This window comes from Aegilops tauschii, chromosome 4 (genome assembly GCF_002575655.3).
Source record: "Aegilops tauschii subsp. strangulata cultivar AL8/78 chromosome 4, Aet v6.0, whole genome shotgun sequence".
In the NCBI taxonomy this organism is placed as follows: domain Eukaryota; kingdom Viridiplantae; phylum Streptophyta; class Magnoliopsida; order Poales; family Poaceae; genus Aegilops; species Aegilops tauschii.
In genome coordinates this window covers 124,135,892-124,156,662 of record NC_053038.3, presented here as the reverse complement: position 1 = coordinate 124,156,662, position 20,771 = coordinate 124,135,892, and the positions used below count along the sequence as shown (strand labels likewise).

At 45.9% G+C, this 20,771-nt stretch overlaps 2 protein-coding genes and 1 pseudogene across 5 annotated transcripts; all 3 read left to right on the top strand.

Moving 5' to 3' along the window:
* Positions 1-306: 306 nt before the first annotated feature.
* On the top strand, positions 307-4,693 carry LOC109779121 (INCREASED PETAL GROWTH ANISOTROPY 1-like protein 2). Of its 2 annotated transcripts, none has more exons than XM_020337727.4 (8): positions 307-457; positions 1,911-2,509; positions 2,723-3,028; positions 3,116-3,247; positions 3,367-3,554; positions 3,636-3,747; positions 3,950-4,084; positions 4,169-4,693. In XM_020337727.4, exons 2-8 carry the CDS (start codon positions 2,105-2,107, stop codon positions 4,244-4,246), a joined length of 1,356 nt encoding a protein of 451 aa, XP_020193316.1. In that variant the 5' UTR covers positions 307-457; positions 1,911-2,104; the 3' UTR covers positions 4,247-4,693. The 2 variants fall into 2 exon arrangements, with proteins under 2 accessions (XP_020193316.1, XP_020193315.1); XM_020337726.4 differs by having other exon boundaries at positions 2,720-3,028.
* A 643-nt stretch (positions 4,694-5,336) lies between these two features.
* LOC109779120 (nuclear pore complex protein NUP98A) lies at positions 5,337-11,053 on the top strand. Of its 3 annotated transcripts, none has more exons than XM_020337725.4 (11): positions 5,337-5,684; positions 6,087-6,584; positions 7,093-7,548; positions 7,698-7,913; positions 8,185-8,666; positions 8,800-8,869; positions 8,955-9,006; positions 9,323-9,461; positions 9,634-9,747; positions 9,844-10,021; positions 10,108-11,053. In XM_020337725.4, the coding sequence occupies exons 1-11, from the start codon at positions 5,666-5,668 to the stop codon at positions 10,743-10,745; spliced, it is 2,862 nt and encodes a 953-aa protein (XP_020193314.3). In that variant the 5' UTR covers positions 5,337-5,665; the 3' UTR covers positions 10,746-11,053. The 3 variants fall into 3 exon arrangements, with proteins under 3 accessions (XP_020193314.3, XP_020193313.3, XP_073352497.1); XM_020337724.4 differs by having other exon boundaries at positions 5,437-5,684; positions 8,946-9,006; XM_073496396.1 differs by lacking the exon at positions 5,337-5,684 and having other exon boundaries at positions 6,032-6,584; positions 8,946-9,006.
* Positions 11,054-17,977: 6,924 nt separating this feature from the next.
* LOC109779115 (uncharacterized) overlaps positions 17,978-20,771 on the top strand; it is a 30,744-nt pseudogene continuing 27,950 nt past the window's right edge.

Here is a 20,771-nt window from a genome sequence, read left to right as displayed (position 1 = left end):
GTCATGTCTAACCATAATTTGAAACTCGGGTGAGCTGTAGCTCTTCAACATATTAATGACCAATCCATGCACTTGTAACACATGGAAGCTTTTGTATACATTTTATCCATAAAAGAAGTGGCTTACCAGTGGATGTATCTGTGCCCTGACACATAAGACTGATATGCACTTTGGGAGTTTGGGTTGCTTTCGTTGGGTTGGTTGTTCAGTGATGTGGAAGGGGGAATGTTGAGACATTCCACCAACAGCTAGCTAGCTGGGCATTTTCTTTTTGTTTATACATATATAAGATTACAGCATTCAATTGTTGGTCCTCAGTTTGATCCAAATGTCACACCTACTTTCCCACTATCAGCAACCTGTTCGTGGCATCTATAAGTAGAAGCACCTCTATACTGTTCTGCTATCAGATTATTTCCTTTGGAGCTGCTTGTCTCTTGCATCCTGCAAAACAAAGGTGTGCCCTTCTGTCCCTCGTAACTTTTTGGCAAGGAATATTATGATGAAATTCATGTGATCATTCTAAATTGATGTCAATGATTCTGATTCCTATTTGGAGGATGAAGTACTCCGTTGTGATCCACTGGTCCTCTTGGATGCTTTCTCTCTTCTTCTAATTCCATTTCACATGGATAGGACATAGTTCTACCATGGGAGTTGCCTCTTCTCACCGATTTTCGCTGGAGAATGAGTTTTGTTTCTTTGTTTGTTTCGTTGTCACTTAGGCGAGTTAGCTTAGATTCAGTTTAGTGCATGGGGTTGGTCTGTCATGCTTCGTGATTATGCCATTGCTTAAAGTATAAAACTAGTTGGGGTGATTGGGTCAGTTGTTAAACTATACTAAAAGGCAAAGACAAAAGATGGCAAACACTACCACCAGTCTTCAGTTACATGTGTTTTGGCAATGAACTGATCACTTGTATTATGCCAAATTAATTTTGTATTGAACTAGTGGTGACTGGTGAGAAAGCCAGGTGGCGCACGCACCGGACATGTATTAAACAAAATGAAAAGCAAAGTCTGTCTTAAAGTTACAAAAGTAAGGAAAACAAGAGGGACCAATTGTTAGTGAGCCTTGAACATGAATTGCTTATCTATTTCTTGAAATGTGCAGATTTTGGTGTGCTGCTTCAAGTTAAACTGTAAACATTCAGCTAAATGGTTCTCACATGGTCTAGAAGTATATACTAGTGTTCCAGCCACAACTACCCCGGCCTTTTGTCAACTGCCTGCCCTCAATATTAAATGTGTGTGGCTTAATGATTTGGTCTGTATTAGCATCCAATGCTTTATATGCTGCTGTCTTGTCTTTCCACCTATTTTCCCGCAGTATGCACTATTTTTTAACCCCCCCCCCCCCCCCCCCTCTTTTCTTTTTGCGGGGTTTTAACCCCATAAGATGGGATTACAAGAAGAACCTCAACCAATGCATAAATAATCCAGATGCAAGTACACACCCAGTTATAGGAAATTACTAGAAAAACACCTAAATCCGGAAGTAATCTTTAAAAAAAGTTCAATTCTGCCGCATGATAAAATAACTAGGGTCTTCATACACCAGGATAATACAAACATGTTTGAGGGACGGTAATTACCATTTGACATGTAGAATAGAGTAGATCTCGTATTGCAATGCAATGCAACAGTGTACTGTGTTTTCGGTTGGTTAAATAGTAACAGCACTGGTTTATTGCTGTGTCTCTGCTTTCTGGTCCTGTTTGTCCTCTCATGGTCATGACCGATTGGCCGCTCTCAACTAAAGCAGCCCCCCCCCCCCCCCCCCCCCCCCCCCTAACCTACTTACATTAAACACAGCAATGAGGTTCAGGCAGGCAGGCTGTTTCTCTCTCTTTTTCTCATTGCAATTGACGCTGATAATTCTCTTGTTTGTATTATCTGCCGCTTTGCAGTCAACAAAGAGCTGAGCTGTGTGCCGATTCCACAACCCACATGCTGCATGCCAAGTTGCCAACATATATTGCCATCGCCAACCACCACCCGGGCAGCACCTTCCTTTCTGACACTGAGTAGTCAGTTCAGGTCGCAACACAGCAATAAAGGCTAGAACTCTAGGCTTAGGCTGCTCCTTGGATTCACACACGCAATGAAGCAGCAGGTTTTGAGCAACGCCCATGGCGGCAGGATCTCCTCGCCATCGGTGGCCGCGCGAACCAGGGTTCCAAGAGCAGCAGCAGCAGCACCCGTCAAGGAAGCTTCTTCGTCTCCAGCTCCGGCACCCGCCACCCCTCCTCGAGCCAGGAGGCTTGTGAGGGTGAGCAGCAAGGAGGAGAGGGTGGTGACTGGTGCAGCTGCAAAGCCAAAGAGGCACAAGGAGGATTCCGAGGAGGAGACGCGCAAGCTGCGTGGGGAGGTGGAGGCCCTGAGGAAGGAGGTGGAGAGGCTGCAGCTGCTCAACACCCAGCTGGAATGCGACAAGAGCGACCTGACGCACCAGCTCGCCCTTGCGCGCTGCACCATCACTCGGCTTCAGGAGCAGCATGACATCCATGTAAGTTGGGTTCCATGTCACCACAGACTTCTTTGATCACTGTGCAGTTGCTTCTTCTTCCATTTCCTGAAAACAAAAACTGAATTTATGTACGTCTCCCCCTTTACCTGCAACCTACTTTGATCTACATGAGATGTCCACGTCCATTCACAACTGTACACAGCAGCGAGTGGCTAACAGACAGCAAATGTTTCTTGATTCTTAATTCAGCAGGCGCAGACCGCTGTGGCGCAACGAAGCAACCAAAAAGACAGTGCCATGAGCAAACCACAGCCTCCTAAGCCCCCCTCACCGCCGCCGCCGCCGCCACCACCTAGTAAAATCCTCGGAAGAGCCCCGGCACCGCCACCTCCCCCTCCGCAACGTGGCACAACAGGCACAGTGAACAAGGCAACCGCGTTGGTTGAGATGTACAACTCCCTGAACAAGCGTGACACCAAGAAAGCTGTGACTGTCAGTGCTGCTCATCACAACAGCATCGTCGGCGAGCTACAGAACCGCTCCACGCACTTATTGGCGGTCAGCACCTTGCCATGAAACGGCCCTGGATCTTTTCTGCTAGACATGATTTCTTACTAGATGTATGTATATCTATCTTTTGCTCAGATCAAGACGGATGTCGAAACAAAAGGAGACTTCATCAATGGTCTCATTAACAAAGTTCAGATGACTACTTACACCGATGTGGAGCAAGTGCTGACCTTTGTTGATTGGCTTGATCAACAACTTTCAACTCTGGTAATCAAGCAAACACAATTATATCCGGTTCCATTTGCCGTTTTTTACCAGTGCAAGAACGGCAACTGGGATGGTTGGTGAGGTGGTTACTGATCAAACTTAGTTGCTGTAAAATTCAGTCTGATGAGACAGGCGTGTTGAAGCACTTCAGTTGGCCAGAGAGGAAAGCCGATGCACTCCGGGAAGCAGCGTTCGAATACCGGGATCTCAAGTGTGTTGTGACAGAGATCTCTTCTCTGAACGCCGACGATGGCAGCCCTACTTCGTGTGAGGCTACTCTGAGGAAGATATCAAGCCTGCTGGATAAGTATGAAATCAAGAACCAATTGAGCTGACACGTGATTTGGGTGTTGAACTTGATTAGTTACTGTACTTAATTGTTTGCCAGGTTGGAGAAGAGCATGAAGAGACTAGTGAATCTGAGGAGCTCAGTGATGCCGTGCTATAAACAGTTTGGAATTCCGACCGAATGGATGCTTGATTCAGGGATTGCTTCGAAGGTAGTCAGTTAATTAGTATGTGTGTGTATTCAGTTGAGAAAAATAGTACTCCCTCCGTAAACTAATATAAGAGCGTTTAGATCACTAAAGTAGTGATCTAAACGCTCTTATATTAGTTTACAGACGGAGTATCTCTGTATTTGATATTTGCATCAAACTGAGATTAACCGGTTGGGAATTGTTGGTCTGTTTGAATTTGCAGATGAGGGTGGCATCAGTAACACTGGCAAAGGTGTACATGAAAAGAGCCCTCAAGGAAATAACAGCTTATACAGGAGGAGGGAATGAGGCTGTTCTTGTCGCTCAAAGCGTGCGTTTCACATATAGGGTTCACCAGGTATGTACTACCTCCGTCCTTCAAATGAATCAAGGATGAAGCCATATGCTCATTTTATTTGCTTGATTTCTTGGAATTTTGTAGTTTGCGGGAGGACTTGACAGTGAAGCGATGCGCGCCTTTGAAGAGCTAACGCAACGTTCTCGGTTGACTGCTGTTTAGCTACTAGACGAAACGAAATGACTGTCGATGAATGAGATGAAACGGTTGACGATATATAGCTTCTCAGGGTACAAATTAATGTCGTGGGTTTTGTATGGAGCATATAGGCTAGTAGTTCATTTTGAATTGATCAATAAATGTAATTTGTACTACTATTCTACGCGGCACGCCGATCTTGGGAGCAAGGGGCGGAGAGACATAGATTATTTCAGTTCTATTGAAGACTGGAGTATATATACTTGGGAAAAGTAGACACAAACTTTTTGTGCTCTTAAGAACTCCCTGTGTACACAAAAATTGTAAGACGTTTTCGCGGTTTAAATTTAAACTGCAAAAACATCCTATATTTGTTTACGGAGGGGGTACCATATATGAATGTAACGTTGTAACATTTTGAGGATCAAATTAAGGATGTATGAAGTTTATGGCAAGCTAGATTGGCAGAAAGTCAAGGGTTGATCATGATTCATGAAGCATCCGTCCATGTGTTTGATGTTCTGCCGCTAACAAACAAACAAAACAAGCAGGCAGGCAATTCAGTTTCGTTTGGACTCACTTTTTTCCAACTCATCAACAGGTCAAAGGATTTAAGGGTTACCGTTCTTCAAGGTATTTGCAATGAGCAAATACAAACTAAAATTTGACGCTGCTACAGCTTAGGCGCACTGCCACCCTCCACCAACACGCAGCTCTCCTCCTCTCCTCGGAATCGGATCTGCCGCAAACCGGCGACGGCGTCAAGTCGGGACGCCTCCGCGTATGATGAAGCACTCCTCTATGTCCGACGGGTTGCCGCCGGGTGGCAGCGGCACCAATCAGAGCCCCCTGCCCTCCTTCCTTCCTCACCCTTCTCATGCCCCGCTCATCCGCTGTCCCCTGTCCGCGACGGCGTTCAGTTTTTTTTTTTTTTGAGGGAACGGCGTTCAGGTAACTGAAGACCACCAATGCTAATGCTGTGCTGAAGACCACCATTCCCGCAAACCGTGCTTTTAGGAGCCCAGCTCCATTCACGTGTACATGGGCCTGAAGCCCTGAGGGCCCAGCAAACCCTTTCGTGGTCTTTGTTGGCGTTGAAAGTAAGCTACGCGGCGCGGTAGAGAATAGCGTCAGTTGGCCGCTGGTGTCTGTCCTGTGGCGTTGTTCCTAAGCTATCCTCCCCCGCTATATAGAGCCGCGGCACGGTCCCAAGAGGACAAACACACAGACGTCGGGGCCCCACCCTCCAGCCTCAGATCCAGATCCCCCTCCCCTCCTCCGCCTTTCGATTATCTTTTCGTCTCCTCCTAAACCAACACCGACACCACATCGATCGACAGCGAGGAAGGAGAAGCAACCCCACCCCCGGCCGCCGCCGCCGCAGCCGCCGACGGCCCGGTGACCCACCGTCTCTTCCGCGGCCACCACCACCACCAACCAGCCATGTTCGGCGCTAGCAATCGTAAGCACCCTCCTCTCCTTCTCTCCCCCCGCACGCCATCCTCTGACCTAGGTAGGGTTTCCCCGTGCGCTTAGTAGTAGCTTTTCCCTCGATTGCTGTCGGTATTGCTAGTAAGTAGTAGCCATTATCTCATCGTCCGCTGTGATCGGCGGCTAGGTTTCGCAGTCGAGATCCCCCATTTGATGATGCGTTACTAATGATAATGCTTTCGCGCTACAGTGTCTATAAACCATCCATCAAAAAAGTTTTTCTGCCTGGGCATATCATTCTTCTATTGTTTTGCTGTCGGTTGCGGATTTCAGTTACCATTGTTTGCTTATATACTCTTCCAGTTTTGCCTATCAAAGTTAGTTATTGCCGCCATGGTTGCTAACCTGCTGTTTGATCATCCTTTTTTTGCAGCATTCGGGCAGTCGTCCGCCAGCCCTTTCGGGCAGACCTCAACCAACCCCTTCGGGACCCAACAGGGCTTTGGCCAGCCCAGCACCACCACCAACAATCCCTTCGCACCCAAACCCTTCGGCAGCCCGACCCCCGCATTCGGGGCGCCAACAGGGACCACCTCGCCCTTCGGCGCTACCTCCACCTTTGGCCAGCCATCCGCTCCGGCCTTTGGCGCCACTTCCACTGGCGCCTTTGGCCAGCAGTCCGCCCCGGCCTTTGGCGCTACGCCCACTGGCGCCTTCGGCCAGCAATCCACCCCTGCGTTTGGCTCTACATCCACTGGCGCCTTCGGCCAGCAACCCGCGTTTGGTGCTACATCAACCGGCGCCTTTGGCCAGCCATCCACGCCTGCATTTGGCACCCCGTCCTCCTCTCCGTTTGGGAGCTCCACGCCAGCTTTTGGTACATCGCCAGCCCCCGCGTTTGGCGCCACATCCTCTAACAACTTTGGCGGTGGTTTGTTTCATTCTCACAATCTCAGCATTTAATTTCTGTTCTTCCGCAACTTGGAACACATTTGTTATGCTGCATTTACTGAATCTTTACCTGTCTTGCACCTGCTATGTGTTTAATTGCCAACCTTGAAATATCAAAGAAGAATCTGGCAATGAATCTTGCAACTCACTATTATAGACAGAACAAAGCTATGTTACAGCAACCTTTTAGGTTGTGTTATCTAGCACTAGAGTTTAAAGCTTTACTTTGAAATATCTCTGTCAAGTATTAAAAATAGTAACTGCTGCTACTAGTTGAAGTTTATGATCGGTATTTCCTTCATCACTTCATCAGTAGGAGTGTAGGACTAAGACTTGAAATACTGTCACCCTATAATCATATCTCGGTTGTAATAACATCCTATATTATGGGACGGAGGGAGCACTATTTTTGTTTTGTTTCGTTCCCTTTTTAGACCGATAGTTTTGTGGCTTGCGATTTAATGCTCTCTACTCTGCAAAATTTTCAGGATCTTTATTCGGACAAAAGCCAAGCTTTGGTGGGTTTGGATCATCTCCTAGCCAGTCTAGTCCATTTGGTAGCACATTTCAGCAAACACAGCCAACATTTGGCAACAGCACTTTTGGCACCACAACTACGCCGGCCTTTGGTTCCACAACAACGGCAGCATTTGGCTCCACAACGACTCCAGCATTTGGCTCAACATCAACATCCTTATTTGGTGGTGCTTCCAGCACCCCAGCATTTGGTTCGACACAATTTGGTTCAACCACAACTCCTGGTTTTGGATCTTCAGGTACCGGAGCATTTGGTGTGAGTAGTGCTCCAGCTTTTGGAACTTCAACCACACCAGCAAGTGCTTTTGGTTTTGGTTCTTCACCGTCTTTTGGACAATCAGCAGCTGCAACTGGTAGCAGCCTCTTCGGAACAACTTCACCCTTTGGAGGACAAACTTCTCCATTCGGTAGGTTCCCCCACTGGATATTCAACTTACTTGGTTATGTTTGTATAATTTTGGCTTGGTGTTGAGTGCATCACACTGTGTTACATTCCATGTGCTGTAGCAGTTGTGTAACTGCAGATTATCTTATCAGTTCCTTTTTTGAGTTTCAGGCTCGCAAACAGCTGCACCAGCATTCGGGCAAACTACGTTTGGAAGTCAATCTGGAGGAACCAGAATACAGCCTTATGTACAAACACCTGATGCTGACACTGCTGCAAGTGGTTCTCAGCCTGCTGCAAAACTTGATTCCATATCAGCCATGCCTGCATACAAAGAGAAGAGTCATGAAGAATTGAGGTGGGAAGATTACCAGCGTGGTGACAAAGGTAAAGGAAATGTCTGGAATCGAGTAGTATGCTATTGCTTTATATGTGACCTCATTTCTAGACATCTGCGGCTAATGGTTCTTATTTTCTATGAACTGGAATAGATATTATGTTCTGGCTTCTGGTATAGCTTAGCTGTAGTCCTTTTCCCCCTTAATTGCAATTAAACTGAACTCATATTACTTCTATTTCAAACGTCCCATTATTTTGTTGCTTGTATCATTAGATTTTAAGTTGTGAAATTTTTAATGTTTGAACTTTGAACCCTCAGGTGGACCAAACTCTTCTGCAACTCCAGCAGTGAACAACTTCTTATCTCCACAGCCAAGTTTCCAACCAAATCAACCAGCACCAGTGAATCCATTTACTAACCCCTCACCCTCACCTTTTTCGAGTGCTTTTGCTACTGCTCCGAACCCGTTTTCATCGTCCGCAACTACTACCTCCTCGTTTGGACAAACAAGTGGTTCTACATTCCCAGCAAACACTTCATCTTCTCTATTTGGAAATAATACCACTACTTCACTATTCAACAACCCAAATCCTTTCAATGCTGGGTCATCCACTAGTAATAGCACTCAATCATCTGGGCTGTTTACGTCTTCCCCTACAATGGGGCAGCAGCCATTTGGCCACTCATTTAACCAGCAATCAAGCACTCCAGCTTTCTCCACCAGTATGTTCAATACATCTAACATCGGAATCACTGGAGGTGGAGGGATATTTGGCAACACTTCTTCACCTTTTCAAACAGTAAGCATCCTATTCCCTTGCAATTACCATATTTTGTTTAGATAATTATTCTTCATAAATCATTGATCCTTGATATTTGTTTTCTATATCTTTTGCTTTGCAAATAACGAGTTGATCTTTGCTCATTTTTAAGTCACCATTTCAACAATCTGCCCCTGTTCAACCTACAAACTCGTTCTCATTCCAACCTCAGACTCAACCAGGTTAGTATACCCTAATACTTAATGCTTCCTTCTCATTAACAAATTTTTTGAGGTTCTGTGTGTATGCCACTTGAAGCTTTGACAGGTGGATTCTCTGGTGTTTCCAACCCGATGAATATGGCTCCATTCGGACAGCAGTATGACTATTCCATTTACTTATCGCATGTACATTTATTTTTTCCTTTTTATGGGTGGAAGTACAGATGAGGTGAACGTAAATATGGTGCAACAAACAAAACTGATATATAATGTGGAGATGGATGGTGTAGGCTTGTAGAGAAAGAAACTACTTGGTTCATAATTTAATTGTATTCACGGATAATAAATACTAAGAAACACTATCATTATCACTTAATTATTATGATTTGGCGTCTATTTTCTTCGAATTTAGTAGTTAGTGCATTATTTTTTCAGATTGTAAGTTTGTAACAGCCTGTTGCATTCTTGATGCAGAACTACTAGCCAGTCCAATATGGTAATGCAGCCGACTCTTGTTTCAAATCCCTTTGGGACCCTTCCAGCAATGCCTCAGATGTCCATTGGGAATGGTGGATCCTCACCTTCTATCCAATATGGGATATCAAGTTTGCCGGTTAGTATTTTCTTTACCATCTTTATTAAGTATTTGCAGTAGTTTCTGAAGAGTGGAAGGATAGTAGAGATGAGCAAGGAGGGTATTATTTGTTAGCAGTTTGTGCTACTGAAGTATCTAGAGCCACGAGGAAGGACATTTGCTTGACAAAAACATTTACTCTGCCCTGCAGGTTGCTGAGAAGCCCCTTCCGAGCAGAACATTATCAATGGCGGTTCCTAGGCATTTGTCACAGAGGAGGATAAAGCTGCTGCCACGAAAATATAATGCAACATCTGATGGCAAGGTTAGGACTGTTATTTAGTTTATATTTCTTTATCATTGGAGTTTTATGAAAGCCGTTTGAGAAATAATTGTGTGGTTCTGTTTTTTGTTCCTTCAGGTTCCATTCTTTGCTGATGATGAAGAATCCCCTGTAACACCAAAAGCGGATGCCTTTTTCATCCCTAGAGAGAACCCAAGAAGTCTGATAATCCGTCCAACAGACCAGTGGCCTTCACGTAGTGTGGTTGGCCAACAATCAATTCCAAGGGATTCAACTGATAATGACAAACATAAAGGTATTTGTTTAGAACTGTCTGTATTCTTTCTTCCCTAGACTTGCAAAATTGTTTGTCGCTTGTTTCTGATTTGAGGTACTGTACAGATGCTTTTGTTGGGAGGGAGCACAATAAGGCTGCCATGACACCAACTCGGTCTGGTACAGTGGAGAATGGCATCCACATTGCATCAAGCGAGCCTGGGGCTGTGGCTCGGCATGTGAATGGTGCCACCGTTGAGAAGATGGTGCCTAGGCTCTCCCAGGCAGATTACTTCACGGAGCCCAGTCTAGAGGAGCTTGCTGCCAAAGAACGTGCTGAGCCAGGCTACTGTAGTCAGGTTGTAGACTTCATTGTTGGGCGTGAAGGTTATGGCAGCATCAAATTCTTGGGAGAAACTGATGTGAGGGGCCTTGATCTGGAGTCGATTGTGGAATTCAATAACCGTGAAGTGATTGTGTACAAGGACGATAGCAAGAAGCCCCCAGTTGGCCAGGGCCTGAACAAAGCTGCTTTGGTGACCCTCCTGAACATCAAGTGCATGAATAAGAAGACGGGTGAGCAGTACACGCAAGGGCCGAGGTTGGACAAGTTCAAGGAGATGTTGGTGAAGAAGGCTGAGGAGCAGGGAGTGGAGTTTATCTCGTTTGACGGTGCCAAGGGCGAGTGGAAGTTCAGGGTGAAGCACTTCAGCTCCTACGGGTTTGGTGAAGCCGAAGCCGACGACCTGGCCGATTCCTTGTAGCTTTGTTGATAGGTGCTTGTTTTCTTTTGGATGAACGGTGGACACTCGATTCCATGTAGCGTTGGTCGGTAGCTGGTCTGGGAGAATATTGGTTGTGATGCTTTTCTTCTCTGAATGCTGCTATGAGTTCCTTCCCATGTTCTTCTGTACATATTCTTTTTTCTTGCAGAATGCACAAAAATTACATTCTGGCACCAATCTAGCACGTGCGTGGATTGGATAATGAACTGACATCTGTACAAATCTGGTCGATGAATAATCTTGTTACTGTCCTGGATGGAATGCATCCTTTTGGCAGTTTATCTTGATGCCTGCGGCCTCTATGGCTTTCTTAATAATTTTTTTGTTTGCGTAATGTAATGATTAGCCAAGTGTCATAACAGCACGAAGAACTTACATTATATTCCCTAAAAAAGTTGTACTACCTCTGCTCGGAATTAATTGTCGCTCAAACGAATGTGTTCACACAGACAAGGTGTGGCTATGAGGCATTTCTGGCATTTCACTCTTGTACATTATCTTTCCATCGTCTACTACAAACTATGACTCCAGAAAAAAGATAGACAACGGTAGCATGCTTTTTGTTCACTCTTCTCCAATCCTTCTCTTTGAACAGGTTGTGCACAGTTGAAAAAAAAAACAGAGAACATGTTGTGCAGAGTTTGCTCCGTAGACCACGTGGACAGCCCAGGTGGACGATGAATCCACAAAAATAATGTAATGGTTTTGGAGGTATGAGACGTCTGATCAAGTCCAATCTTCAGATCAATTCTCTCCTGTCAAACTCCAAAAACATCCTGTTCCAACCGCCCTCTATCTCCGAAAAAAAAACATACGCCCAAATCCCTCTTAATCCCGCACCTACCTAGTCTAGTTTGCTCGGTTTTGTTCCTCCCAAATTGCTCCCCGGTATTCTTGCAGAGTTTTTTTTAGAGCACAGTACAGAAGCAAGCGCTCATACATACATGCATACACTCACTTCTATGAATGCACATACGCACACCCTATCCCTATGACCACCTTCGAGACTGAGCCGGCATATCATCTTGAGATTTGCGAAGTCATCGTAGGCGTCTCGTCGTCGACGGAAACGTCTCCTGCCACTGAAAGTGTATCGTTGGAAATCCGCAAATAAATCAAGAAATAATGCAAGCACTAGGACTTGAACCCTCCTCCAAAAACATCATGTTCCAACCGCCCTCTATCTCTCAAAAAAAGCACGCCCAAATCCCCCTTAATCCCGCACCTACCTAGTCTAGTTTGCTCGGTTTTGTTTCCTCCCAAATCGCTCCCGATATTCTTGCAGAGTTAATGTGTATAAGCTCACAAAACCACCAATCGGTTCCGGTGAAATTGTTTGCTAGATCACAGGAATATGCACCCACATGTTGGCGGCAAAAATCCCTGATTTCCAATTCTAAATTTCTACGCTTCCAACACGTGAATTATATTGAGATAACACTAACACATGCTTCGATTTATCCTTGCTTCCTGACATACTGTATGAGTTTCTTCAGTCTAGATAGTTTATGGCAATACAAACATGCTTCTTTTGTTTTTCACTCATCGAAGTCACGCCTCTGAATCAAAAGGTATTGCATTGCATGAATTGCCAGTTGGTCCGAATCAAAGGTATTGCACTGGTTATTCTCAATTTGATATTTCAGCTATCCATGTTTTGTAAGCATCATTATGTGCTTCGACATTCCAGATTGTTTGCATCGATGGTTGCTTCTTGTAGGATCGGAAGTATGTCTAGAGGGGGAGGGGGTGATTAGACTACTTGACCAAATAAAAATCTAGCATTTTCCCAATTTTAAGTCTTGGCAGATTTTAGCAACTTAGCACAAGTCAAGCAATCAACCTACACATGCAAATCTAAGAGTATAGCAGCGGAATGTAAATCATTGCATATGAAGATAAAGGGGAGGAGTTTGGAGCGAGCAAACGCAATGTAGACACGAAGATTTTTTTCCGTGGTTCCGATAGGTGGTGCTATCATACATCCACGTTGATGGAGACTTCAACCCACGAAGGGTAACGGCTGCGCGAGCCACGGAGGGCTCCACCCACGAAGAGTCCACGAAGAAGCAACCTTGTCTATCCCACCATGGCCATCGCCCACGAAGGACTTGCCTCACTCGGGTAGATCTTCACGAAGTAGGTGATCTCCTTGCCCTTACAAACTCCTTGGTTCAACTCCACAATCTTGACGGAGGCTCCCAAGTGACACCTAACCAATCTAGGAGACACCACTCTCCAAAAGGTAATAGATGGTGTGTTGATGATGAACTCCTTGCTCTTGTGCTTCAAATGATAGTCTCCCCAACACTCAACTCTCTCTCACAGATTTGGATTTGGTGGAAAGATGATTTGAGTGGAAAGCAACTTGGGAAGGCTAGAGATCGAAATTCTTGTGGTTGGATTGGAATATCTTGGTCTCAAGTCTCAACACATGAGTAAGTGGTTCTCTCTCAAAAAATGAATGCTGGAAGTGTAGGCACGTTCTGATGGCTCTCTCCACGAATGAAGAGTGGGTGGAGGGGTATATATAGCCTCCACACAAAATCTAACCGTTACACACAATTTACCAAACTCGGTGAGACCGAATCATGAAACTCGGTCAGACCGATTTAGTTCAAAATGTGAACGTTAGGCTTTTCGGTGGGACCGACATGTCAACTCGGTGGGAACGATTTCATTAGGGTTAAGGCATAACGTAATCTCGGTAAGACCGATCACATAAACTCGGTGAGACCGATTTCTGTAATTGGCAAACAGAGAGTTGGTCAGGCAAACTCGGTGGGACCGAATCGCTCATTTCGGTGAGACCGAAACATTACGAAAGGGAAACCAAGAGTTTGCATTGCGAACTCGGTGGGACCGATCGCTCATCTCGGTTAGACCGAAACGTTACGAAGGGAAACAGAGAGTTTGCAATCCCATCTCGGTGAGACCGAGATCCCTATCGGTGAGACCGAACTGACTAGGGTTTTTGGCTATGGCTATGTCAAATGAACTCGGTAGCGCCGGATAGATCAAATCGGTGGGGTTGAGTTTGACTTTTGGTTTGGGACATATGGAGATATGAGAAAGTGGTTGAGGGCTTTTGGAGCATATCACTAAGCATTTGAGCAAGCAAGCCATTAAGCAACACCTCATCCCCTTTTAATAGTATTGACTTTTCCTATGGACTCAATGTGATCTTGGATTACTAAAATGAAAATGTAGAGTCTTGAGCTTGAGCCAATATGTGTCCTTAGCATTTTGAGGGGTCCACATTCCTAGTCCATACCATGCCAATCATTGAACTTTTCTGAAATGATCATCTTGAAAGAGCATTAGTTCAATGAGCTATATGTTGTTAAGAATTACCAAAACCACCTAGGGATAGTTGCACTTTCACTTCTTAATGTCCATGCTTCTTAACTTTACTATATGTTTTCATAGGTCAAGATAGTTTAGGACAATAGAAACATACTTCTACTTTTTATTTTATTTTCTTATATTGTCAAGAGCATTGTTTGCATTTAAACACTATTATCATGCTTCATATTTTCCATATATTTGGTGATGTATGCTTCAAGCAGTTGGGCGCTGCCGGAGACATATATGGAAGCATACGTGGAAGCGACCAATGCATACACCTACAAGTGTGATGACACCTAGATCTTCCCTACAATGAAGACGATCACACGTGAAGAGAAGCAAGTCTACAATCTATAGGAAACATATGATATTAACTTAGAAGTAGTGTACATACTATTGGGGGTTTGGAAGAAAATAACTTTGTATCATGCCTTGAACTTAGTGTATGAACGAATGAAGCAGGAAACAAGCTCATGTTCTGTCGCGCGCAAATAAAATCATAGTTTTGTAGGACAAACGCAAAAGGACTTCATGCAAAAAGCGACGACCACGTCCGTCATCATCTTGGTCGCTCTTCACTCCGCACCACCTCCATCGAGGTCATCGCCGCCCCCGAATCCATCGCCGGCACTTGTTCCAACTCCGGCACCGATATCATCGGCAGACGCGCTGAATGCATCGGCGACATTGGTTCCAAATCCCGATGAGAAAACATCGCCGACACTGTAACACGCACGGGCCGACGCAAGCATCGTCCTCTTCAAGATGTCTCTCCTTGCCATATCATGCCATTCTTTGGTGATGTCGTCCATGTCATTGCGGTTCAATGTCATGATCCTATTCTCTTTGGCAAGAAGCTTGGACATGGCTTTGTTCACAGCGGCACGCGCTCTTCTCTCCTCAATGGCCGCCTTGCGCAACCCCTCGTCCTTGAGCAATTGCCACTTCTCTTGCTTCTCTCGTGCCTTCTTCTCGGCCAACTCTTTCTTTGTCTCCAATGTCTTTGCTATCATCAACTAATTTGATTGCACCATGGCATCTATCTTGTCCCGCAAGCTCGATGCTTCGTGTTCCCTCTTGATCTTCTCCTTTGTCTTCTTGTCACCATCGGGCTTGTTCAAGTTTCTTGGGACATCATCATCTTCATCTTCATCCATGTTCGTAAATGAACCTCTCTTCGGTGGGGATTCTTTGTCAATCAACTTCCACTTGTCGCACTCTTTAAGCATATCCCAACCCCAACAATGCTCTAGTTCAAATTTTTTGCCTTCGGAAGCTTCCATGTCTTTGTATCTTTGTTGGGCAATTTTGTCCTACACAATTAAAACAAAGTCAAATGATGCAATCACTTCATATGATGCAAATGATGTGCACAACTTGGGACGTGAAAACGAACTCACATAGTCGGATTCCACGGTTCCACTTGGAGGTGCATTGCGAACTTGTTCCAAGTGATGTCTACTACGCAACATTCTTCTTGTAGACGTTGTTGGGCCTCCAAGTGTAGAGGTTTGTAGGACAGTAGCAAATTTCCCTCAAGTGGATGACCTAAGGTTTATCAATCCGTGGGAGGCGTAGGATGAAGATGGTCTCTCTCAAGCAACTCTGCAACCAAATAACAAAGAGTCTCTTGTGTCCCCAACACACCCAATACAATGGTAAATTGTATAGGTGCACTAGTTCGGCGAAGAGATGGTGATACACGTGCAATATGGATGGTAGATATAGGTTTTTGTAATCTGAAAATATAAAAACAGCAAGGTAACTAATGATAAAAGTGAGCACGAACGGTATTGCAATGCTAGGAAACAAGGCCTAGGGTTCATACTTTCACTAGTGCAAGTTCTCTCAACAATAATAACATAATTGGATCATATAACTATCCCTCAACATGCAACAAAGAGTCACTCCAAAGTCACTAATAGCGGAGAACAAACAAAGAGATTATGGTAGGGTATGAAACCACCTCAAAGTTATTCTTTCTGATCGATCTATTCAAGAGTCCGTAGTAAAATAACACGAAGCTATTCTTTCCGTTTGATCTATCATAGAGTTCATACTAGAATAACACCTTAAGACACAAATCAACCAAAACCCTAATGTCACCTAGATACTCCAATGTCACCTCGAGTATCCGTGGGTATGATTATACGATATGTATCACACAATCTCAGATTCTATTCAACCAACACAAAGAACTTCAAACAGTGCCCCAAAGTTTCTACCGGAGAGTCAAGACGAAAACGTGTGCCAACCCCTATGCATAAGTTCACGAGGTCACGGAACCCGCAAGTTGATCACCAAGACATACATCAAGTGAATCACGTGATATCCCATTGTCACCACAGATAAGCACATGCAAGACATACATCAAGTGTTCTCAAATCCTTAAAGACTCAATCCGATAAGATAACTTCAAAGGGAAAACTCAATCCATTACAAGAGAGTAGAGGGGGAGAAACATCATAAGATCCAACTATAGTAGCAAAGCTCGCGATACATCAAGATCGTGCCAAATCAAGAACACGAGAGAGAGAGAGATCAAACACATAGCTACTGGTACATACCCTCAGCCCCGAGGGTGAACTACTCCCTCCTCGTCATGGAGAGCGCCGGGATGATGAAGATGGCCACCGGTGAGGGTTCCCCCCTCCGGCAGGGTGCCGGAACGGGTCTAGATTGGTTTTCGGTGGCTACAGAGGCTTGCGGCGGCGGAACTCCCGATCTATTCTGTTCTATGATGTTTTTAGGGTATATGGATATATATAGGCAAAAGAAGTCGGTCAGGGGAGCCACGAGGGGCCCACAAGGGTGGGGGCGTGCCCAGGGGGGTAGGGCGCGCCTCCCTTCCTCGTGGCTTCCTCGAAGCTTCCCTGACGTCTACTCCAAGTCTCCTGGATTGCTTCCGTTCCAAAAATAACTCTCCCGAAGGTTTCATTCCGTTTGGACTCCATTTGATATTCCTTTTCTTCGAAACACTGAAATAGGCAAGAAAACAACATTTTGGGCTGGGCCTCCGGTTAATAGGTTAGTCCCAAAAATAATATAAAGTGTATAATAAAGCCCATAAACATCCAAAACGGGTAATATAATAGCATGGAACAATAAAAAATTATAGATACATTGGAGACGTATCACCAAGCAAGCTGCCCAACGGCTACAAATCGGCTTGATCACGTCCCAATGACCTTGGAGTGTCCGAAAGGTCCGTGGTGTCCTATTGGGATGCTTGGCCATCATGCGGAAGTATTGATCTTTGAGTCTTTGCCAATATCTCTTGGAAGTTTGAGATGTATCCGTGCAAGCATCAAGAGACACCGCACTCCAAGCCTTGATCAAGATTTGATCTTCCAAGATCGTGTAGTTCTTCGATCTCACGCTTTTTTGCTTGCGCTTGCTCATACCCCCCTCGTCTACCTCCTCCACTTCATCTTCACCACCGTGATCATCCACGCCACCCTCCATTTCATTGTAATCGAAATCAGCGAACGGGGCTTGATCAATGTCGATGGCATTGGTGTCCAACAAGTTCACAGACTCGGCAATGGCATTGTTTGAACCACCACTACATTGAGTAAAATCAAGTCACGAGCTACCACAATGGCGAAAAGAGAAGCAAGAACAAGGGATCGAAGATGCATACCTTCTGGCCATTTCATCGAACACCTCGCGTGCGGTGGAAGCAGCGCCGTTGAACGGCATCGTCGGGGAACATCTCGCCGAGGCGGAGGGAGTGGACGAAGGCGCCGGCCTTTTCGTAGGAACCTTCTTCCTCTTCATGCCTGAAACCTTTCTCACCTTCCCTGCCGGCGGCCGGGCAAATCGCGCAGCGGCGGCGCCGCCCAGCCGCTGGCGGGGGCGACATGGCCGGCGACGAGATCCGCCGGAGGGGATTGCGCGTGCGCGACCTCCACGGTGATGGGGGACGGCTAGGAGGCTTCCATGGCGGCGAAGAATGGCAGGGAAGATGGACCGGAGCGCGCGGTGGCGGGGCAATGGCGGCCAAGGTGGGGGGGAGCGGGAACGGCCGCGTGGAAATTTCCCTCACGCCAAATCTCGCTGTGGATAAGGGGCGAGCTCGGGTCGCCTCCCACCCCGTGAATCTAAAGGCTGAGGGTGATCTTTTGCCGTGCCCCGCAAAAACTTTTACAGGTCAGACGCGTTTGCGGGGTCTGCTCGGGCATAATTTTTTGCGCCAACCCATATTTTGACGGTTATTTTGCAGGTCGCGGCGTTTTACGGAGTCTGCTAGAGATGCTCTTACATAAGTTTATTGTACTTGCTCTAAGGTAACAACGGGAAGAGTTATGACGGAGCAATCAATTAATGAACCGAATTAACTCATGCAGAGCCTAACTGTTACATTAGACATTTATGATGCTTTTTATCGGACGGTACCACTAGTTTGATAGCAGCCAAAAATTATTAGTCCCATGCCTAGTGGTGTCCAATAAAAATAACATAAATGTGCACCAAAAGCATGTATAAATGATCTGAATATAGCATGCACAGAACAAAAATTATAAATACGTTTCTGAAGTATCACTCAGCTGCAACTGTTTTCTGTCAATTACACACCGGTCTTTAGCCAACTGTCAGAATAGCTGCAGCTGCGACTAATAGGATCATTGTCATTTGCTAGGCAAACCAAGTTCGCTCATATGCCTGAGACACATATGCAAAAGATTAGCAAAATCACAATCTGATAATTCCCATTTACTTCCTAACTATTGTATCAACCTCTATTGGGGGTTATATAGTCCTTTCATAAGGGCCAGCCCATCCAATTTCTAGGCATTAGGAAACGTTTAAGGCATACCTTCAATGTCGCCTCGTCAAGAAAAGGCAACCATGCTACACCTCAAATCCTAGTGCAGTGGTTTCACCTTCCTGTGGATTGTGCAACTGGATGGATTACTATACACTCAAGAATTGCTATCCCTAAGGCACCCATTTGGGATGAAGCTCCTTCTCAAGTCTAAGGGCATATTTATCCCTTAGGTGTTTTGGTGATTGATGACAATGCATTTGCGGACTAATAGTGTGCATTGATCATTTTAGACATATCATGACTAGGCACAAGACAATTTAGTGCCCCTCGAAGACTACTGAAGACGGTGTTTCTCTATGTTTCTTTTCGGTGTTTTTGAGTCGTAGGAAAGCCGTACTATTAAGAGGGGGTCCGCATTGGAAAGGCTTGGGTGGAATCAACACGTACACGTCTGTTCCTTTTGCACCACCTTTCCGTTCGCTCTTTGGAGCGTCCTCCGTTTCTCCGTGTCTCTACAAAATGAAGGACTCCTAGTGTTGCTGTACTGGGGCATGCGGTACTACTGCCCTTCGGAGCGGCAGTACCGCAGGCCCTTACAGTAGTACCGGCCACAGGCGTGGTAGTACCGTAGGTGCTCACAGTAGTACCGCTCATTGGGAGCGGTAGTACCGTGGCCTCTGGCCAGGCTCAGCTACACGAGCGGCTGTACGGGAGGATGTAAATTTTTACATCCGCGCCCTACGCGGTAGTACCGCTCCAAGGGCGCGGTAGTACCGTGAGCTCTGGCCAGGCACAGCAGCATAAACGGAAGTAGGGGCGGATGTAATTTTTTACATCCGCGCCCTACGCGATAGTACCGCTCCAGGCTTGCGGTAGTACCGTGCCGGACTTTTGCATAGATCGAAACTCAGCGGAAGTAGCCACGGATGTATTTTTATATGTCCGTGCCTTCCAAGTCTAGACCAACCCTGCCTTGCGGTAGTACCGCAAGGGGGAGCGGTAGTACCGCGCCAGCGGTTCTACCGCCCTTGGCCTTGTTGCCACAGGCTGGTCTAGCTCCTGCCGCGCCAGCGGTAGTACCGCAGTGCCCTGCGGTAGTACCGCGGACCCTTGCGGTAGTACCGCTTGCCGGGTGCGATAGTACCGCTCGTCACGTGCTGAGTTAGTGGATAACGGTTGGATTTGTTCTATAACTATATAAGGGGAGACTTCTTCTCCGAGTTGACCACCTCTTCCATCCCCAAGCTCCATTGTTGCTCTAAGCTCCACTTTCGCCCGATCTCTCTCCCTAGCCAATCAAACTTGTTGATTTTCTAGGGATTGGTTGAGAAGGCCACGATCTACACTTCCACCAAGAGAAATTTGATTCCCCCCCACTAATCCCTTGTGGATCTTGTTACTCTTGGGTGTTTGAGCACCCTAGACGGTTGAGGTCACCGCAGAGCCATATTCCATTGTGGTTAAGCTTCATGGTGTCGTTGGGAGCCTCCAATTAAGTTGTGCAGATTGCCCCAACCTTGTTTGTAAAGGTTCGGTCGCCGCCTCCAAGGGCACCAATAGTGGAATCACGGCATCTCGCATTGTGTGAGGGCGTGAGGAGAATACGATGGCCCTAGCGGCTTCTTGGGGAGCATTGTGCCTCCACACCGCTCCAACGGAGACGTACTTCCCCTCAAAGGAAGGAACTTCGGTAACACATCCTCGTCTTCACCGGCTCCACTCTTGGTTATCTCGTGCCTTTACTTGTGCAAGCTTATATTGTGTTGTTTCCCTTGCTTGCTTGCGTGCTTGTTGTTGTTGCATCATATAGGTTGCTCACCTAGTTGCATATCTAGACAACCTACTTTGATGCAAAGTTTAAATTGGTAAAGAAAAGATAAAAATTG

Excerpts from the sequence above, each read along its gene's own strand:
- LOC109779120 (XM_073496396.1), top strand. The coding sequence starts at position 6,047 with ATGGTTGCTAACCTGCTGTTTGATCATCCTTTTTTTGCAGCATTCGGG. Across the intron at positions 9,007-9,322 it reads ATGGCTCCATTCGGACAGCA|AACTACTAGCCAGTCCAATA; the intron begins GTATGACTATTC and ends TTCTTGATGCAG. Across the intron at positions 10,022-10,107 it reads TGATAATGACAAACATAAAG|ATGCTTTTGTTGGGAGGGAG; the intron begins GTATTTGTTTAG and ends GGTACTGTACAG.
- LOC109779121 (XM_020337726.4), top strand. The coding sequence starts at position 2,105 with ATGAAGCAGCAGGTTTTGAGCAACGCCCATGGCGGCAGGATCTCCTCG. Across the intron at positions 3,248-3,366 it reads ATCAACAACTTTCAACTCTG|TCTGATGAGACAGGCGTGTT; the intron begins GTAATCAAGCAA and ends TGTAAAATTCAG. Across the intron at positions 3,555-3,635 it reads ATATCAAGCCTGCTGGATAA|GTTGGAGAAGAGCATGAAGA; the intron begins GTATGAAATCAA and ends ATTGTTTGCCAG.